Here is a 22,205-nt window from a genome sequence, read left to right as displayed (position 1 = left end):
AAGACTGTTTCCCTCTGAGAGAATAGCAAGTATGAAGGGGTGCCAAGTTCAGAGAGATGTGAGTGGACTGGCGGAGCACATAGTAAATGGCCTTACAGAGGTATATTAGTAAATGTTTAACAACCTGCATTCTGAGAAAACCAATGAAACTAACAAAAAAATCTTTCGGAGTTGCAGCATTTACTGATTCCTGTGGTGTAGATACTTTCAAGCTACCAAAGTGATGTCAACTAGTTTGCGAAATGCCTGGAATTTTAACAGCTGTCTCCAGTATATCACTAGGTCTTACAAGCCATGGAAAGAATTTTAGCTTGCACTCTCAGTGAGATGGGAAGTAATTGGGTAGTTTCAGGCAGGTTTTTGTACCTGAAAGAATAGACGTGCCCAGTGAAGAAAGCCTCAAGTATGGAAAAGGTGTGGACAATTAGGGTCTCAAGCACTTTGTTTTTGGACAGTCTCAACCTTAAGATTAAGTTAGTCAGTCCTGAGTACATTACTGTGGATTTCCTACATATAAGAACATTCCCCCGTATAACCACCATGCACCTTCAAAACCGGGAAATATGTTACTACCATCTTATGCTCAGACCTCACTCAAATTTTGCCACATGTCTACATAATATCTATAATAGCAAAAGGACCCAGTTCAGAATCACGCATTGGATTTCATTGTCATGTTTCCTTAGTCTCTTAAAATTGGAAGAGTTCCTCAGTTTCCCTTGACCTTCACAATCTTGACACTTCTGAAGATTACAGCCTAATTATTTTGTGGACTCTCCTTCCGTTTGGCTTTGTTTCATGTTGCCTCAAGATTAGGTTCAAGTTATACATCTTTGGCAGGAATATCAACAGAAGTGATGCTGTGTTGTCCTTACATCTTATTAGGTGTCATATGATTTTGACTTAATCCATAAAAGTTCATGTTAACTTTGAGCACGTAGATAAGATGATGTCTGCCTTTACCACCATAAAGTTACTCTTTTTTTTTTTTTTTGAGGCTTTAACATTTTTATTTAGGAAAAGATTGAGTCTGAAGCTATAATCATTCGACCTAAACCATCCCTTTTTCAATAGTGGAGTCAATTTATGCAAAATATTTTTCCTTGTCTATAAAAAACAAATTGAACAGTATTTTAATGATAAAAAAATACAAACACACACTTTAACCAATTTGCACTATCATAAAAGAAATAGGATGTTCTTTCCCTTCCCCTCTCTCAACCATTCAAAGAAGAGAATACTGCAAATTTTAAGAACCCCACCGACTATCAGAGTACTTACAGAACAAAGGTAGCACAGGATGAAACTATTTCTCTATATTCCAGAAGGCAGAAGCTTGGGCGCTCTGGCTTTACAAGTAAAAGTAGCACAGGCAGGCAAAAGCTCACAGTAAATGCCTGCCAGGACGGGGCCTCCGTGAAGTTATTTGGGTTATTGCTTTTACAGGAAAGAAAAAAGACAAATTTGAAGTGGAGTAAACACACACACACACACACACACACAAACCTTTTGTCACATTTACAGGAATTGAGATCTTTTGTATTCCCATGCTCATGGGTAGTTTTGATATACACTGTAAAGAGCTTCAGTATTCAGGAAGATTATTGTAAGGTTGACAAAGAACAGGAGAATTCTTCATGCTTCTGATATCTCAGATTTGCTGAGTGCAATTGCCAGTTCTAACTCTTCCTACTCTTACTGATTCAGTTGAACAAGACTCTTTTTCTCTTTATAATCAATAAGTATTAATTGGAGAGGTCCTTTGTGACTATGTATAATTACCTTGTTCCTCATCAGACTTGCATTTTATTCATTCATTTATTTACATCAGTATGGACCCATGGTCTTCTTTTATTCATTAGGTTACTTATTTCTGCTCAAATTATACCAGATGTGTCCAGGTGGAGTCACTTTAAGATGATTTTAATATGTTCCTATTATTCTTTGATTTTTTTTTCATTGTTCGCACAGCAGCATATCCCAGGCTTATCTCATTCTTTTCCTGTTCTACCCCTGGATGTAGTTATTTTTTCAAGGAGCATTATTTTGTTGTGTGTATGTTCTGCCCCTTCTCCCAGCTCGCGCATGTGTGCGTGCATGCTCTCTTTTTTTCTCTCTCTCTAAAATAAACTAAAAAAAAAAAAGAAAAAGTAAAGTGGAAAATGATCTTTAGACACCAAAATCTGAGCACAAAGTATCCTCATTACTACTGACGTGTCACTTTTTCCAGGCCCTAGTGGACAGAACTAGAGTGTGTATATGACATATACGTGATGTTTATGTACGAATGTATCCATGTGCATTTGTGTTTGTGTGTCATACATACACCCACACACGTACACATCTGTACTACTGTCTCTCTCTATACATTGAAAACCATGACCCCGCACAGGTATTTTCAGTTCTAGTCTACCACCATAGGATCCATTCTGATTTTTTCCCTTTCCCTCTTTGTAACTCTGTTCTCCCACAGTGAGAATCCTGGCTTTCATTATTGTCATGACATACATTTATTTGGTCAGTTCCCCTCTATGTACGTGATCTTACGCTGGCATCCTTTGCTGCTTCCCTCCCCACTCAGTGTTGACATCTTCCTCATCTGCTTGGGCTCTGTTATGGAATGAATTTTTGTGAGCCCCCTCAAAATTCATATGTTGAAGCCCTAACCCCCAATATGATGGTATCAGGAGATGGGGCCTTTGGGAGATAATTAGATTTAGATGAGGTCATGAGGGTGGAGCCACCATGATGGGATTAGTGCCCTTATAAGAGGAAATACCAAAGCCACTTCTCTTTGCCCTGTGAAGATACAGTGAGGACGGGGCCATCTACAAGCATGGTAGAGGGCTCTTAACAAGAACCGAATCTCCTGGTGCCTTAATCTTGAACTTCTCAGCCATCGAACTCTAAGAAATGTGTGGTGGTTAGGCCGCCCAGTCCGTGGTATTTTGTTAGGGCAGCCTGAGCAGTCTAAGGCAGCCTCTGCAACCTTATACTGAGTTGCCACCCTCCCTCCCTGCTTAGATTTCTCCTCATCCCTCTTGAGATCTGACATCCCTATGGGGCATCTGTCTTGGTGGATGCCGTCCTTCCTCACTCTGCTGGGTGTCTCACCTCTACCCCAGGCCACTCTGGTTCTCCCACACTTGCATTGATGCCTCCCATCTCTAACTGGCTGAATTTTTCATGAAGGGGAAGAAGAGTGGTAAGCCAAAGATGGGGTGGGGTTGAGGCTTAGAAACGCAGTGATATCCCTTGAGGCACTTCTAGCGCCATACGGCACAGTCCAGATTGAAAATCAGTGAAGTAGCAAAATGGACAAATTGTGTATCTTCGGAGCAATATTCAGCAAACTATAGCCCCTGGGCCAAATCTAACCTGTGGTGTGTTTTAAGTACAGTTTATGAGCTAAGAATGGATTTTACATTATTTAAAGCATTGTTAAAAATAAAATACATAGTATAATATGCAACAGACCATATGTGGCCTGCAAAAATACCATCTGATCCTTCTGACCTCTTCTTTAGAGGATTACTATTTCTTAAACATCAGTTCTTAAAACTAGACTTTTGACTCTGGGGCACCTGGGTGGCTCAGTCAGTTAAGCATCTAACTCTTGATCTCGGTTCATGTCATGATCTCAGAGTCATGAGATTGAGCCCCACATCAGGCTCTGTGCTGAGCATGGAGCCTACTTAAGATTCTGTTTCTTTCCCGCTTTCTCTCTGCCTCTCCCCCCACTTGTACTCTCTCTCATGTGCTCAATCTCTCTAAAAAAAATTTTTTTTAATTAAAAAAAACCCCTAGATTTTGACTCAAGAGTTTGAGGATGTATTCCTTGGAAAAGACTTAGGTTCTTGCCAATTAAGTACAGGTCCATATGCTTTGACAAGGAACTAGCCAGAAAATAATCAAGATTTTCTAAGGCAAATTAAGAGGCCTAATCAAGATTCACACCTGAACACATGGCACGATCTCTGTACTTAGAAATACTCAAGTAGATGGCCTGCCTTCTGTACTCAGGTGAGTCCAAGTTGCTGGCCTGTCCCTCTGTCTGCACTTAAAAGGGAGTCGGAGTGCTCGGCACCCCTGTTACAATGCTCAGCATGTTTTAGCTTCATATGAGGATCGTTTCTCTCTGTCTTCATCCCCTGCCGTACTTTTGGTGTCTGGCGGCCAGGGAATGGACTGTGTTTTACTCTCGATTGCCTATACCAAGTGATTTGTGTTTGTAGCGAATTGGACCAGCCTGTGCTTTCATATCCAGTATTCATACATCATTAGATTGTTCTCTTTATTTTTTTTTTTTAATTTTTAAAATTGGCAAGAAGTTTTTTTTTCTCCTGTACCTTTTGTTTTATGTAATCCTGGTCTCCTTATCAAAATCCTGTCTATCAAATGACAGTACTTTATTGTAGGTAAAATACAATGTCACTGTAATGCTAGTTTCGGAAGCAAGAATATTTCACTGGCTCATCCATTCACTATTCAAATAACAGTGCTTGACCCGTGAGAGTCCCTGCAGCCCTCCGTGTGCTTCCATAGTACTCTGTATTTATCAGGAATACATACAATGCAGTGGGTTTTTTGACCCCCAGATGTCTTTTGGGGGGACAGGGCCCGGGGGGGGGCCCGGGGTGCTCCCACCGCGCTGCTTGTTCACTGGCGCTGCTTCCTAAGTCTTGTGGCTTCATCCCAGTGGACAGCTGGGAAGGCCGGGGCTCGGTGTGCAGGGCCTTGAACCCTTCATCTGGTGGACAGCGGCGTGGGGAGGGCTGCTCCGAAGGCCAGGGCCACACCATCCAACTGGTGAAGCTACACTGTCCCCCTGTTCTGCCGCCATCCAGAAGCTGGTCATCCTCGTACCCCTGCTGCTCACCGGCGGCCGCTTGAGGCCCTTGAGGAGGCACTTCAGCCTGAACACAGCGCTCCACTCCTTGGCTTCCGTGAAAAGGGTGGTCCTGTGGTTCCGGATTATGAGGAACCTGCCCTGGGGGTGGTGGGCTGCCCACCCCCTCCCAGTGAAGCCCGCTGCTCCTGGCCCTGGCCTAGCCAGTACAGTGTTTTAATGCTCCCTCCATCATTCCTGTTTACTTGCCCGTGCCCTGCTTGGGGTGGGGGTGAGGGGCAGAGAAGGTATCTTGTTAATGGTTGTAGTCCTAGTCCCTGGCACATTACAGAACTCAGAAAAGCTCTATTGAATGAATGAGGGAGAAAGTGAATGAATGTACAAAGCATGCCAAGGTCAAGGGATGCAAAGAGGAATAAGCCATGTCTTATGCTGCCTTGAGTCCTCTTGCCAAAATATTTTAAAGAACAAGTGCGTGATGTATGACAGGCCAGCATTAGATTGTGCTGATTCAAAGAAGCTGAAGCTGGGGGACGCGTGGGAGGAAATAGGGGGCTTTAGGAAATGGAAGGTGGACTGTGCGAGCAGAATGACTCTGGGAGCAACCCCAGGAAGGTCCAGGTTGGAGTAACTGCAGGAAGTGCTAGGATAGAGAATTGGGGCTCAGGATCATTACTAGCAATGGGGGGAAAGTGCACATATAAAAATGCATCGCTGCAGGGGCGCCTGGGTGGCACAGTGGTTAAGCGTGTGCCTTCGGCTCAGGGCATGATCCTGGCGTTATGGGATCGAGCCCCACATCAGGCTCCTCCGCTATGAGCCTGCTTCTTCCTCTCCCACTCCCCCTGCTTGTGTTCCCTCTCTTGCTGGCTGTCTCTATCTCTGTCAAATAAATAAATAAAATCTTAAAAAAAAAATGCATCGCTGCCATAAAAAAAAGCCAAGAATAAAAAATAGGTTCCAAAACTTTCATGTTACAGTGACTGTGAAAAGTACTGTCTGACCTGATCTAAATCTTGTATAGAATGATTTCCTTTATGATCCATTCGCTATTTTGTGGGGGACAGTGACTTTAGACCATTTATTGAAGAGAAACAGATCCTTGGCCATTATTGTCTGTTTTGTCATGTGGTTTTCATCAATGAGAAGTAATTTCTTGTGTGTTTTGTTTTTAATTACCAGGGAGCCTAAAGAAGGAAGTATGCCCGTGGATATTTCTATAGCGCCGCGCTCACTCCGGGTGAAGACCCCGGAGGGCTGCACAGAGCTCCGGCTTCCAGCAGAGGTCAGCCTCGTGCCTTCCTCCTGCCGCGGGCTGCAGTACGTCCCCGGAGATGGACTGCACCTGCGTCTGCAGGTGCGGGCAGAATCCGATGCCAGTAAGTGATCCCAGCGCTCCTGTTTCTGCATTTAGTTTTTCATTGTAGATCAAAGGTGATTTTTCCTTTGAAAAGTTGACCTTTTCCCAGGTGAAAAGACTGTTTAGCAGCAGCATGGAAAGAGCTGGTCAGAATGTTCTTTTTCAGCTCTGCCAGTTATTAGCTGTGCAGTTGAGCATGCCACTTAACCTTTCTGGAGCTTTGTTCGGTGGGCTGGGGGGCCTGAAGGTGGGGGCGGCGGTTAGTGGGTCTTTTTCTCCCAGTAGATTTTATTTTTTAGAGCAGTTTTTAGGTTCACACCAAATTAGTAGAAGGTACGGAGATTTCCCATGTAACCCCTGCTTTGTCTCTTTAATTGTAAAATTTCGGAGCTCACAGAGTTGATAGGAAGATGAAATCAGATGGCAGTTGTGCAAGACCTGGTGGATTTTAAAGCATTACATAGAAATTCATCCATTCAACAAACACTGCCTTACACTGTGTGCTAGGCTTTGATCTAGGTGCTAGGGATACAGAAGAGAACATGCTAGGAAAGCTTCTTCCCTTAATGAGCTTACGTTCTCACGGGTGGGAACAGATAATGAACAAATAAGTTGCTTGGATAGAGAGAAGTGCTGTGGTCAAAGAGGTGCAGAACAATGGGATAGGGAGTGACTAGGGTGAAAGGTGCTCAGGGAAGGCCCCTCTGAAGAGGGGCGATATGTGACCAGAGAACTGAATGATGGAAATGATCCCATCCATATAGAGACATTTCCAAATAGAACAGTATAGGAACAGATTCTGAAATTGAGTTTGATGCATAATTTGATTTTGATTATTGCTATGCCTGCTATATTTCTAATATTTTATTGTTGCCTTGTTGATTCAGTAAGATCGTAGAAATGTTTCTCAGAATAACTTACTGAATAAAATTATTGGTTCATTGCATCTCTTCCCAAGTAAGTAATGTGCTTCAGAGGATTAAAAATGATGTGAAAAGGGGAACCAGGCTGTAACAGACCTGTGAGATGCTCATTGTCAGGGAAGGATTATAATTCTTTCAACTGCACCCTGAGACTTTGTGGCTGCCTCGTCTATACTAAGCCTTTCATTTGAGCTGCGTGGAGCCTCGAGGTGGGATCAGCAGGATGGTTTTGAAGAGCCATGTAGATGGGGAGCATTCCCCTGAGGCCTGTGCTGCTTTTTCATTGGAGAGTAAATTTTACTGAAGTCCTAAATTAGTGAAAACTAGGCTTGAGTTGGGCAGAGTTGGATTTAAGAACAAGGCGTGGGAAACCAAACTGTCATGGAGCTTAAGTGACGTATCCACATGCTAGGAATGACTACCATAATAACCACGGAAGAAGAATGGGGTCACCAAGATGGGAAATAGACTGCCAGTGGAAAATGGGCAAAGGTGGGCATGAAAGCCACACTGGGGTATTTTCCGATCTGCTGGTTTTCTGGATTTGTGATTTTAGGTCCCATACTGAGGAGGTATGGAGGCCTTCTAGAGACACAATTGGTTTGTCGCCGATCCCTTTTCTGTAACCGTTAATAAATAGCAAAACTTGAACTATTAAAGAAAATTTAAATCAGCAAGCATGATTGTTTCATTGTAACTGTAGGACAGAATAAGTTGACTGCCGAATGTTGGTTTGCATATTGCTTGCATTCCATTGGTCTGCTGTGGCTTTACATGTTTAAAACATTTTACTCAAATATCTGAAAAGGAAGACTTTCAAAGCCCTGTTCTGCAGTGCATGAAAGGGTATGCAAAATAGATCTCAGTACTTAATAACTTTAGTGCTTTCCACATAGTAGGTGGTGAGTAAATATTTGCTGAATGAATAAATATCAGATTGATGCATACTTGATGTTGACTTGAATCAAAATGTAGTGAAGGAAATGACTTGACATTTTTAGCATTCAGTTGTGTTTTGAGGTTTTTAGAAAGTTGACTTTTCAACTATAAATGTTCTTTTAAGGGCTGCAGTAAACCTATTGTTATGCTATTCTGAATATGACATAGGTCAGATCATGACCTTTGACATGGATGTTGCTACATAAAATCTGATACAGCACCGGCATTAGAGTCATCTCCAGGTGGCAGCACTCTCCCACGATGAGATGACCTTGTCAGGAAGTTCTGACTTGAACCTGAGCCGTGGGATCATGCTGAGTGACCAGCAGGGGGGAGTGTTTCACTGAAAATTTGTTATTGGTTCAGAAAAGAATATTTTGGATGACTTACCCAGGTCTACTTATTATCTGCTCAAAATTAAAGAATGCTGTTTACTTCACCTTAGTGCTACAGGGATTGGCACACACCCCTAGAAATTAAAAGGATGAATTTGTAGGGGCACCTGGGCAGCGTAGTCCTTAAGCGTCTGCCTTCAGCTCAGGGCGTGATCCCAGCGTTCTGGGATCGAGCCCCACATCAGGCTCCTCCGCTGGGAGCCTGCTTCTTTCTCTCCCACTCCCCCTGCTTGTGTTCCCTCTCTCGCTGGCTGTCTCTCTCTGTCAAATAAATAAATAAAATCTTAAAAAAAAAAAGATGAATTTTTAATTGCCAAGGCTTAAACTTTCTGCCATCAGTCTTTAAAATCTTAACATACATTCAAAGTAACATAAACCAAGTTCTAATTGCTTAATTCTAATGAATATGACCTCATTTCTTTAGAATTTTTTTTATAGACAGATATTTTTGCGTGTGGGTTTTTTGTTTTGTTTTTTTTTTTAGAAATGAAAGTTTCCTTTCTTCATGAATAAAATAATGGAAACTAAAGGAATGCTGTGCTTCACATAATAGGGGAAATAACATTTTCCCACAGCTTTAATCAGAAATTGAGTTTTGCTGTTAGAAGATTGAATTCTTCTTAGGAGCTATCCTATTCCCAGGAACGTGTCCAATAAAGACCAGTTTCAAGATTCTTCTTGTTTGTATGTATTGGTAATGGGCCAGAGTGGACGTAGACTTTGTTTAAATCAAATTAAACTTAAATGTAAGAGACAGAAGCAGCAGTCACACTGATGAAAAACTGGACGTGAGACATAGCCGAGGAAGCCTGAGTATGACGAGGCCCCTTGTAGTTAGCTTGATGTGAAAGCAATCTCTCCCTTTCTCCTCCCTTAACCTTGGTGTTTATGGAGTGAGCGAAATAACTCAGTGGTGTGTTACAGGGATAATCTAGGGTGATTCCTAGATCTGAAACACTTAGCAAAGTCTGTTGTTTTTGAGAACACGTCACAATATTTGCTTCTGGTTGAGTCATCAGAGAATGCTAATTAAATGTGTACTTCTGGGTGGATCGTAAACAGTGTTTATTGATAGTAATTTATTGTGGCTGTTAAACTTTTTAAGTATGTTAATATATTTGTCCCACGCCTCTGAGATTTGCTCTTTCATTGATTTCTCTCTAGAACTGATTTCAATGTTTAATCAAAGCTCAGAAGCCCAAGGATGTTGCACATTTTACTGCCAGTCCTGCGGTGAGGTCGTAATAAGGGACAGGTAAGGAATGTATTTTACACTGATTAATTCTGTGCCTGGCAATGGTTTTCTTTTTTTCTATCAGAATTTTTGAAGTAATTACCAGGGGAGCCTTAAAATGAGAGCCAGCTTAATGTCACTTTGAACAAAATCAACCATAAAACTTTCCAGTAATCATAGAGCAGTTAGGCTTCTAAAGGTGACAGAGGGGAACATAGCATGCTGGCTTTGAGGGAGGAAGGCTTATCTTGGTGGAAGCCTATGTTGAGCACTGAAGCTTGTCTCTTCTGAAAAGAGGCATGGGCTCTGGTGCATGTTTTATCCATCATGTTGGTGGATGAGGTTTTTCCCACATTAAGTGAGGCTCTTGTAACACAACTTTTTATTTGAGCTATTTCTATTAGACCCTTTCTAAAATTCGTTTCCTATTTCCCCGCTTATTAAAACAAAGCATACAGAGCCCAAACTAGCCTTTTCTTGATGATTAGGTTGATCTTGTTACCTGTTCTTGCAGTGTGCTCTGATTACTCTGTTGAGATGGGAAGGTATATCTTTTCATTATTTTTTCCATCTTCTCCTTTGCTTCTGTCAACCTACTTGTTTTCTAGGCACAAAGCCTTTCCCCTGAATTGTCAGCTTCTAATCACTCATAGGTTGGAAAGACAGGTCAAAACCTTATTGTTGTTAACAATCCTTAAAGAAAGAAGTTAGATTTCTTCATTAGATGTGTTTCCTCTGAGACGGGTGCCTGAGACTTATTTGGGGATGGACCCTTCTCCATATCTGAAACCTGCTCCTCTTTCAGTGTTCCTTGTCCCGTGAATGCCAAACCTCTACCTGTGTAGAGCTTGCTCTCTCCCCTGGGGTGCACCCCACCCTCACCCCCTCTGGTTAGCTCCTACCTAAATTCATCTGATAGGGCATCTGTTGCTAGGAGCTTTCTCTGAACCGTGGGTTGGTTTATGTGCTCCTCTAAGGTTTATTTGCCTGTCTTCCCACCTGAGCCGTAGGCTCTGGGGGTTGGAAGAGTCTCATGGACCTGTATCCCTTATCCCCACTCATATTTAGAGTGCAGTGTAGGGTAGGAGCTAGTAGTATAGACTCAGAAGCCAGACTGTCTGGTTTGTAACCACCATTTACTAGCTGTGACTCTGGGCAAGTTACTTAATTAACCACTTCATGCCTCAACATCCCTATTACAAAAGTAGAGATGACAACAGGAGCTACTGCATAGGGTTGTTGGGAGGATCAAGTGAATTTAAATGTTTATAGCAGTGCCTGGCACAGGGTAAGCATTCAGTATATGATGGCTACCACTACAGTTCTTACTCTTACCATCATCCCGAGCATTTTCACCATCAGCCCCAGCATCAGGTCACAGTGCCTGATGAATAGTGTACTCTCAATAAATTCTTCCTGGGTTGAGTTGAATAAACAGTAGGGTGTTTATTTTGGCCTCCCACCAGCCTCTCTTGCTTACTTTCTGATTCCTGGCAGTGCCCCAGGTAAATGAGATCATGGAAAGTTACGCTAGTGTAGTGGGGGGTTTGTGAACGGAGCACCGAATGAGTATCTTAGGTAAGAGGTGAGGTGACTAAATCTGCAGAAGAGGGGAGAATATCCTTGCTCAGATCACCTACGGGCTGAAGTTGCTGCAGAGTGTACAGTCCGCGACAGACCCACGGTAGCCTGAAATGTCCAGAGGATTCCAGTTTGCATTGTAGTTAAACCCAGAAGCTTCTCCTTCTCTCAGTCTATTTCAGGCTTTGGTTGAATTCTCACATGAAGTTTCTGAAACGTGCATGCCTAAACCACAAGGTGGTGACCTAGAAGTCCCAGGAAGAGCAAGTTAAATGCAGTGTAGCCCTGTTTCCTGGTACTGTTCCCCGTAAAGGATATGCTCATCCATTCCTGGCTATTTGTGTTTCATTGGGCAAGGATGACAATATAAAACATGGTTACTTGCAGCGATTTTTCCTATGCAGGAACTGTATCTTCTGTTTTGTGTTAATTCTTTTTCTGACTGTGCAATTGAGAACTAGAAGGGCTTACAGGGTTACACTCTCCCTAACCGTGACCGTCTGGAGGCTGTGTGGTGTAAAGCAGGAGTGGGAGAATGGGAACTTGGGTTTGAACTCCAGCTGCACCACTTAGTGGCTGGGGAACCTCGTCACCTCAGCTGCTTCTTAAGTAGACGTAGTGAGTCTTCTTAGACATGTCGAGAGACAGAATCTTGGTGATGGAGAAGACTTCAGAGCTTATTTAGGCCTAACTCCCACTCTAAACAGGCACTCTTATTGGATTTCTTCCTCTTCTTTGTGAAACTTCAAACCTGACCTATCACTTCCCTGCTTAAAATTCTATAATGCTTCCAATTTGTGTTTCTTCTTAAGTAGACATAATAAGACCTATTGTCCAAGCTTGTTAGAAGAGTTAAAGGCTGTTATACATATAATAGCAAAAGCTTGACAAGCTCTTTTTAATTGGTTTTATAGACTCCTTCCACCCCCTTTTCCATATTGGTTTTATTAGCAAACTAGCAAATTATGTTGATTAGTGTGTCAAGTCTTTTTGATTCAGGACTTTATTTTTGAGGTGTGCCAGAGAAATGACCCTCCTTTCTCCCTTTTTCTTTCTGAGAAGATAAACATGGCCTTGACTTAGCCCTTGCCTCACTTAAACAAGGCTTACCTGAAAGCCTTTTCCTATCACACCTGTGTGTCTGACAAGTGTGCGCCTCTTGACCAACGCAGAGAAATCCTTAGTTAGGAGAGTCAAGGCTTTGCTTACATTTCACTCTTAGGCAGCATGTCGCATGCCTCTTTGTTGGAAAAATAAGCATCCTCCATTATCTGCACAAGGATTTCATGTTGACTTTTTACATAAAACCCAGTGGTCTTCTCGTTTCTCCCTCAGCTATCTGTTTTATGTGGGTAGTATGGACATCTTTTGTGCTTGTTAAATAGAAAACAAAACCAAAAGAGGCTTGTGTGTTCTTTTTTTTTTTTTTTTTAAAGATTTTATTTATTTATTTATTTGACAGAGAGAGACACAGCCAGCAAGAAAGGGAACACAAGCAGGGGGAGTGGGAGAGGAAGAAGCAGGCTCATAGCGGAGGAGCCTGATGTGGGGCTCGATCCCATAATGCCGGGATCACGCCCTGAGCCGAAGGCAGACACTTAACCGCTGTGCCACCCAGGCGCCCCTAATCTATTAAGACTCATTAATGCCTTTTAATACTGATTGGAATCAAGGTGCATGAAATCTGCTAATTATAGCAATCCTTTTTTCTTAATTTAGGAATCTGTGATCTTAGTCTTTTGTTTTGGTTATTTGAAAATAAATAATGCCTAATTTCCTTGCCATAAAATTCTCCAGTTTACACTTTTACCAGTTCAAAGTATTTATATAAAAATTGTCTGAAGCAGGGGCACCTGGGTGGCTCAGCCAGTTAAGCATCCGACTTGATATCTGCTCAGGTCATGATCTCAGGGTCATGATATCGAGCCCCACGTCAGGCTCCGTGCTCAGCATGGAACCTGCTTGAGATTCTCTCTCTCCCTCTCCCTCTGCCCCTTTTCCCACTCTCCCTCTCTAAAAAAAAACTGAACATACACAGTTTTTGATTATGTTATTGATTATGCTCTTGTTGAGACTAACAGGCCCTAATATCAAGTAACAATAATGACAGAATTTACTTTTTTGAAAAGCGTTTCAGAAAGAGCTGGATGGTCATCGTGTTTGGAATTTGTTCGTATCTCCAGAAATAAATTCATGCCAGACTTGAGTCATACCAGTTGGCCAAACAGACTTTAAAACATAAAAGCTTTCGATTTTCAGTCCATTTGCGAGGTCTTCTAAGGTCTCTGGACAGGCCCTCTTCATTCCACCTGCAGCAGCAGAGCTGGATGTCAGCCCAGCAGTTAGCGAGGCCTTGGAAATTCTAGAAGGAAACAAGTAGAATGGACTTTATGGAAACATAAGAGATGTCAGAATATCTAGCCAGTTGGTCCACTTGACATATGGCTGTAATTATATTCTGAAAATAACTACTCCTATGAATGCAGTCACTTTTGTATGAAAGAGAACAGAGAGGCGAAAAAAGTACAGGCACAAATTGGATTGTTGGTAGTATTGTACAAACTTTTAGAAAAAATGATGATACTTCTATGGTCTAATTGTACTATATACATAATGGTAATACAGTACAAAGCTTGGTTCATAGGATTGGTCGTCTACCAGTTGGATATTACCAGTTGAATTTATCTAAATGTCAGCAGCCATATTTTGAGATTTAGATATTTGATGTTCTTAAGATTCTTAATGTCCACTTGGTTATAATCCAACCTGTAAGGGCTCTTATGTTATTACCATCGTTATTGTCACTGAATAATGGTTGATTTTAGAGTTAAGGGGCATTTCATTTTCTTGTCTACATGTTTAAGTTTTGAATAAACATCATCAATAAATAGCATTGATTAACATTTAATATTTTATTTGTCCCTAAAGCTTGTGGTTAAGATGCGTTAAAAATAACTAGCAAATTTTAATTTATTATAAACGTGTTGTTCATTTTATTTTAAGCTGAGAGATAGTTCAAGAAATCATTTCACTCTTTTTCTGAGCTTCGGCAGGTTTTTACCTAAAAACTGCCTTGAAAAAAATGGTATCTATTTTATTTTGAAAGTTCTCTTGGGAAGTAGATCATATCAAACTTTCAGGGTTTTCGACAGATACACTTTGAGGAGAGCTGTGATTATAATACATCCTTTCTTCTAAAAGGTTTTATGTTTTTCAAAATACCAGAAAAATTCTTTTCTGTTGTAAAAACACTTTTACCTTTGCAATGACTTGTGAATTAGGCACTTTCTTCCTCCTGATGGCTTATGTAGATAGTTATGGGATATAATACAGCTTTTATTCACTGTGATAGGGGGTCAAGTTCAGTTTGAAATACCACATTTTGTGCTAATGTGCATCAAGTCTCCCAGATCTCTGTCAGTCTCGGCGCAGTTTCATTTCTGTGATCATGTGTGAGATTTTGGCACGGCTGTCTTCTGCCCTGTATTGAGGATCTGTTCATTGGCACTACATACAAAGTGTCAAGAGAGAGAGAATCTTAGTGATGGAGAAGATTTACGAGCCTATTTAGGCCTGCCTCCCACTCTAAACAGGTACTCTTCCTTGCTTCTTTGTTAAAATTCAAATCTGACCTATCATTTTCCTGCTTAAAATTCTATAATGCTTCCCACCTATCTATAGAAACCAGTCTCTACCCTTTGGTTGGCATGTAACACCCCACACGGTTTGCCACCATCCCACCTTCCCAGTCTCCTTTTCTGATGTTCTGCAGTGTCAGGGGAGGGATGTGTTCCAACGGAAAGAATTCAGTTTTGGAGTCTCGAAGACCTGGGTTATGATCCTGCCTTTATTCATCACCTCTGCCTCTGTGAACTTATACAGATTATTTAATATTTCTGGGCCTTTCTTTCCTCCCCTGTAGCAGGGGAATAGAAATTCTTACCGCACAACGTTGTAGTGCCCACCAGAGGTCGTGTGAAATTCAGTTAAGTATGCAGATTCACAGGGCGCCCAGGTGGCTCAGTAGGTTAAGCGTCTGCCTTCGGCTCAGGTTGTGATCCCAGCGTCCTGGGATTGAGCCCCGGGTCATGCTCCCTGCTCAGCGGGGAGCCTGCTTCTCCCTCTGCCTCTGCCTGTCCCTCTGCTCGTGCTCTCTTACTCACTCTCTCTCAAATAAATAAATAAATAAAGTCTTTTAAAAAAATATGCAGACTCACAACACTACCACAGGCCCTATTTCTTGCCAGCTTGCCCGCAGGGCAGCATCAGGAGTTCCTCGTAGCAGGGGTCCTGCAGCAGTTGAAGCAAGGGACAGCTCACATACCCGTCTGGGGACTCTTGTCTTCCCATGTGACACAGTTCCAGGTGCAAAGCTCAAGATCCACAATGAAGCAGGTGCAGGAGCTACCCTGAGAAGAAGCCTCATGACCTAAGCAGCCAGCATCTCCTGTAACAGTTCTTTGGCATAGTTTCTAGGGTTCCTTGCAAAGGACCACATTCAGGGAAGTCCCAGGCATGGCACCCTCATCAGATACTTGCAGCTCACTCATACTTCCTTTCAGTCCAGATGCAATTTACCAGTCAGGGGTCATTTTTACCATAAACGATGTTGCCTAGCAATATAATTCATGCCTGCATCTACCTGGTTTCCAGGGCAACAGAGCTCAGGTGGTTAAACCAAAGGTTAGATTCTCAAGCAGCAAGGGAAAAGGTTTGTTAACCCTTTTATCTCAGTATGCGACAGACCCAACCAGGGGCCTCACGTGTTAGAGTTCTCAAAGTGGGCTTGTTCATTCCTCTAACAAGTGTTTAGGAACTTATACCGAATCAGGCTCTGTGCCAGGCACCAGGAATACAGTTATCAGTTAAACGGATACAGTGTGCATCTTTATATTGTTAACTCCACCCGTCATACCCTTAATTCCTTTTATTGCCTGAAGAACTCTTTATCGTTCAAAGGTCAGCTCAAGTATTACCTCTTCTCTGAAATCCATGTATACTCTACTCCCCTAGCACTTTGTATTTATTGCCCTGAAGTTGCGGGTTGGTTTTAAGAATCCTTGAATCCCCTAAAGTAATATGCAGATTTTGGGTGCACGTGGGAATGTATATTTGAAGAAAGGATGAAAGCTTTCATTAAATTTTCAGGGAGGTCTAAGCTGTTCCCTCTCCCAACCCCGTATGAATTTAGAACCATTACTTTGTTATGAGCATTCATTATATTTATTTTATAAAGGTTTGTTATTTGCTCATAGGTCTGTATCTCCTGCTAGAACCCTGAGTACCTTGAGAGAGGGGACTGTGTGTATTAGTATTTTGTGTCAACAGAATGCCTGCTCATAGAGGGCTTTTAGAAAATGGATGTTTTAAGAATCACTTAATATCCTAAACAGGCTCAGCAGCTTGAGTGATGCTACTAGTGGACATTTCTTCCTAATTCGAAAGGGAAGATTCTTCCTTCTGTTAAACTAAAATCAGCCTTTCTTCTTCCTAGTTTTGCCCTCTGGATTTAGATTTTATTTTATTTTATTCGACAGAGATAGAGACAGCCAGCGAGAGAGGGAACACAAGCAGGGGGAGTGGGAGAGGAAGAAGCAGGCTCCTAGCAGAGGACCCTGATGTGGGGCTCGATCCCATAACACCGGGATCACGCCCTGAGCCGAAGGCAGACGCTTAACTGCTGTGCCACCCAGGCGCCCCTGCCCTCTGGATTTATAATTTAAATGTCTACTCTCTTCCATATTGTAAAATGCCTTTTTTTTTAAAGGTTGACATATTTTAGTAGATTTTAATTTTATATTGATGTAAGAACAGTAAAGAGATCTAGAAGAATGACCATTAAACAGTAATAGAGTGAATCACATTATATTTACAAATCCCCCTCCCCCATCCCTAATCAAATAGCTGACCAGTCCTCGAGTCCTCTTGCTGTTCGGGCTGCAGGTGGAAGGTTTGAGGGTCCCCTGGGTTTGTTGTTACTGGCAGATGCAGAGTTCCTGAGCAGAGGCCTGTGGTGGACCAGTGCAGTGGAGCAGCGCTCAGCCTTTGTGGGTCTTGGCTTTGGGCTGATGCTTGAGAAGGTGGGTGAGGAGGTCATGGAGCTGCTGCCCAAAGACCTGCTTCCACAAGTCACCTTCCAGAGACTCCAGTGGCAGAAAGTGTTGTGTTCGCCTGTCATTTTCTTATTGGTGATTTTTTTTTTTTTTTAAGTTTTTATTTAAATTCCATGGGGCGTCTGGGTGGCACAGCGGTTAAGCGTCTGCCTTGGGCTCAGGGCGTGATCCCGGCGTTATGGGATCGAGCCCCACATCAGGCTCCTCCACTGTGAGCCTGCTTCTTCCTCTCCCACTCCCCCTGCTTGTGTTCCCTCTCTCGCTGGCTGTCTCTATCTCTGTCGAATAAATAAATAAAATCTTTAAAAATAAATAAATAAATAAATAAATTCCAGTTAGTTAGCATACAGTGTAGTATTAGTTTCAGATGTACAACTTAGGGATTCAGCACTTCCATACAACACCTGGCGTTCATCACAACAATCCCCATCAGCTACTTACCCCATGCCCTTACTCCCCTCCCCTCTGATAACCATCAGTTTATTCTTTGTAGTTAAGAGGCTTTTTATGAGATTCATAGTTGAGATGAAAGAAAACGGTTAACATGGGGGAAATCATTAAAAAACGATACATTTGCATCTCAAATATTTCAACTTAAAACATGCAAATGTATATTAATTTACTAATAGTTTATTTTGGAACCAATATCTTTTTGTTGAACATGACTCCACTGTTGTGTAGCTTTTTTTTACTATTATTTCCTCCAAAATTCATCATCTACAATTTCTAGTTTGTGTTTTCTTAAGTGGAATGAGAAGTTAGACATTCTTAAAGCAATGGAATTGTAGACTTTTTCTAGATTTTTACTCTTCCTCCCTTTTTCCAATGTTCTATAGTTGTATCTCCATGTCTTACCAGTTAATTTTTTTTTTTTACAACTGGCTTTCATTTAGTCTGAAATCTTTAGTTTCAGAGGAATAGCAATTCATATTTCCTTGGTTTACATACTATTTAATTAAATTATGTAACTAAAATAAGGTTAAGTGGCATAAACAGGTCTGTGATCAAATACAGCTGACTCTTAGCATATGTTTCTACGCATAGGAGCGGAGGTGTGTAAGTATTCAGGCTACTTTAAGCATTCACACTGCTCATGGGCATTAAGAAGACCATGAGCATGTTTTTATTCTCAGTTTTTCTCAGGATTAACTATTTTGAAGTTTCTCATCATCCTTTCCATATTTCTTTTAGACTATGGATCTCCCTAATTTAGTGTAGAATAGAGGTAAATCATGTTTAGCTTTTCTTCCGATAAAGTCTGAGGTATCTGTTGGTGTCCAGAAAAAAATGAAACCATTGGGGAAAAAAAAGTGGTAGCAAATATAAGGGCCTACTTAATTATAAGGCCATTTTAAGCATAAAAAATGATAGTAGAGTGGAGGTCAGTTTCCCTCCCCCCGAGTGTGGTCCGGGCCTAGGAATAGAGTATGCAAAGGGAGGAATAGTAGCTTTATTAGTGGAGAAACCTGGTAGATGCCACACTGGCCAAATGTTCAAGTTTAACAGCACCAGTGATAAGTCATATTGATTGAGAGAGTGTGCCCTCTGAGAAGATGTGCTGCGAAGGTCACTTCACTTCTGTGGTGTTCTTTCCCAAACCTATAACCCCAGTCTAATCTTGAGAAAACATCAGACAAACTTAAATTGTGGGGTATTCTGTAAACCACCAGACCAGTGCTCTTCAAACATTTCAAGGTCCTAAAAAATAAGGACAGACTAAGAAAATGTAGCAGACTAAAGGAGATTAGGGAAACATGATGATTAACTTCAGTGTGTTATCATGAATTGGATCCTAGATCAAGGGAAAAAAGGACATTAATGGAAAAACTGGGGAAATCCAGATAAAGTCTGTAGTTTTGACAAATCTTCCATGGTTATATAAGATGTTAACCTTAGAGAAAGCTGGGTGGAGTGTATATGAGGACTATCTGTACTGTTTTTGTAACTTTTCTGTAAATTTAAAATTACTCCCAAATAAAAAGTTTATTATAAAATAATTAATGGGAGAAATCACAGGAGAAAGGGTTAGGTAATTTGAAATTTAGGACCCAAATTAAAGGGCAATAATACTGAAAAAATATTTGCCACAGATGATGGATAAAGGGCTAATATTCTTAAGATAGAATACACTTTTAAAAATTAGTAAGGGGGCGCCTGGGTGGCTCATTCGGTTGAGCAGCTGCCTTCAGCTCAGGTCATGATCCCCGGGGTCCTGGGATCGAGCCCCGCATCGGGCTTCCTGCTCAGTGGGGGCCTGCTTCTCCCTCTCCCTCTGCCTGCTGCTCCCCCTGCCTGTGCTCTCTCTCTGTCAAATAAATAAAGAAAATCTTTAAAAAATAAAATAAGATAAAATAAAAGTAAGAACATACTAATACCTCATTGGAAAATAGTCCTTGATCACAACTCACAGAAGAAACATGCTGGTCAATAAATATGAAAGCCAGTTCAATCTCACTGGTAAAGAGTTGCCAATTAAAGCGGTATGTGTGGAGAATATTTTCACCCCTTACATGGAAAAGTGATGGTGTTCAATTCTGAAGAAGGTAAGTGGGAGAATTACAGATTTATATAGCCTTTCTGAAAAGCAGTTTGCCGATATGTGTGGGATTTTAAAATATGGATGTCATTTGTGATTGTGATCTCACACTTGCAAGATTTTTTTCCAAGGAAATAATCAGATATGTGTACAAATTTTTTTAATAGGAAGGTTCATCACAGGGTTGTTGATACCGAAAAACTCAAAACCTGGATATCCACCAGTGAGGGAATGATCTAAAGGTTTTGGCAAGGCTATAGAATAGAATGAAGTCATTAAGAATCATAATGTAACTAAATAAATGGTGAAAGCAGGGTACAGTTTGTGTATATCTTCTGATCCCAGACTGTGTTTATGTGTACAACTATGTTTCTTGAAAGGGTTGCAGGGAAATATCCCATCATTTACCAAGCAGTTGCTTGTCTTTGGGTAGTAAGGAAAGGATGATTTTTATTTCCTTTATACATTTTCAAGCTGCCTATCCTAAGTATGTATTACTTTTGTAATCTGGGGGAAAATTATCATTGCAGACAATGTGGTTAATGAGTTTCTTTCATCTTTCATACTGATTTAATTAAGAAAATGCTATATTTCCATTTTGTTCTTTAAAAAATTGTTTTTCCTCTCTCTGCTAGGAAGCTCCTCAGGGTGCTCGCATTGCCGAGTGAGAACTGGGGAGCTCTGGTTGAAGAATGGTGTTGTCATCCTGACCCCTTTGCTAATAAGCCACTTCATCCACAAGAGAATGACTGTTTTATTGGAGACTCTTTCTTCTTGGTGAATTTAAGAAGTGATTTATGGCAGCCAAGACCTGAATCAGCCCCAGTGGAGACACACTGTCCTTCTTCTGAGAACCATTTTAAATTGGTAAAATATCTTTTCAAAATAAATGCTAATTTGGAGGTTGGCTTAGAAACTGGTTTCTCCTATCTTTCTCCTGCCTTTTCTTAATTAAAGCATGCTACACAGACTGTTCCAGGGACCAAACTCCGTGGTTTTCAGTTGCCTCTATTCACCAGCTCTGCCCTGTTGATAGAGGAGAGCATATGGCCTTAGACCAGAACAGCTTTTAAGGGGCTGGAGGAAGAAGGGAAAGANNACATTTTCATGCATAGAATTGGGAATGTTGCCATTTTACAAACCAAAATGCCCTACTTTCTTGTTTTTAGGACAACATACCATAATCTATATAGTCTGATTTAAATTAAAAGTGTTCTTTTATTCCAAGATACGTACTATACAGTTAGGCCTAGGTATTTCCGTGTCTGCCCACAGTTAAGACTTCTGCTGATGTCATAAGAGCAGATGCCATCAAGGAAAAAGAGAAAGTGGAGGAGTCCAAATGTGGAAATGGGGCTTGTGCGGCCGACTCCAAGTTGGTGGTTGACAGTGTGTGGTCAGGTGGCTCTCGCTAGAGAAGCTGCTTTAGGGCGAAAGCAGTTTCCTTTCACTGCAGAGAACAAGTGGTTTACCTTACTTTAAAAGAAAATCAATGGCATTGACTTGGCCCTTGGAGAAATCATTCTCCTGTTGGCAAGTCAATCCAGATGTGATTTAAGAAGTAAAGAAAATCATTGCCAGAGAATCTTCATTTTAACTTCTGATTATCAGTAGGAATAAAAGCATCGTATGTTAAGTTTCATTTAAAATTCATTTAATTTTTGTAAGGAAAACTGAACCACTTCAGGAAATGTGCAAGTTGGGCAGCTCTCAGGTTGTAAGTTAGTTTATAGCACTGTTTTATATTTTGAGGGCATATTAAGGAAGTTCATCAAAAATTAAAGTTATCAGAATTATTTAAGTGCCTTAACTGTCACCATAAACACCCATCCCTTTACCTAAATATGGTTCGCTTAAAATTATAATACTTAATCCTTGTGTAGTTTTCAAAAATAAATGATAAGAAGTTAATATAAATCTGTTATGTTTAAAATGGTTATATTAAAATCATATTTTAATCTAAATGTATATACTAATACTTTACTGTGCTATGTATTTTAACTTTCATTCTTGTGATTAAGCTGTAAATTTTTAAAATATTTGCAAGGTGTGAGTAGAAGAGGAGAGGAGAAAGATTAAATGAGAGAAACCATGAATTTCCCTTTTTAGGTAAACTCTGCACTCTGTATGGAAATATATTCTTCACATTTACATCTTTATCAGTTATATGATGCCATTTACAAGAATTTCTCTCAATTGTGAACAATCATCATATGCGTTAAAGGAAGACCCTTTATACTCAGACATGACGGTGTTTAGTATCAAGGAGACTGTG

At 41.1% G+C, this 22,205-nt stretch overlaps 1 protein-coding gene across 4 annotated transcripts in view; it reads left to right on the top strand.

The window, feature by feature from the left end:
* Positions 1-22,205, top strand: part of UBE3D (ubiquitin protein ligase E3D) — a 523,493-nt gene that overhangs the window by 3,116 nt on the left and 498,172 nt on the right. For all 4 annotated transcript variants that reach the window (XR_005838364.1, XM_040643700.1, XM_040643699.1 and 1 more), the window contains exons 2-4: positions 6,032-6,228; positions 9,631-9,721; positions 20,566-20,797. Coding sequence is in view for 3 of the 4 variants with exons in the window: in XM_040643700.1 (XP_040499634.1) it covers positions 6,032-6,228; positions 9,631-9,721; positions 20,566-20,797 (520 nt within the window). In the remaining variant the exon portion in view is untranslated. The remainder of the gene's footprint in view (positions 1-6,031; positions 6,229-9,630; positions 9,722-20,565; positions 20,798-22,205) is intronic.

Source organism: Ursus maritimus, unplaced genomic scaffold, assembly GCF_017311325.1.
Source record: "Ursus maritimus isolate PB19 unplaced genomic scaffold, ASM1731132v1 scaffold_29, whole genome shotgun sequence".
Taxonomy (NCBI): Eukaryota; Metazoa; Chordata; class Mammalia; order Carnivora; family Ursidae; genus Ursus; species Ursus maritimus.
This window is presented reverse-complemented; position numbering and strand designations above follow the sequence as displayed.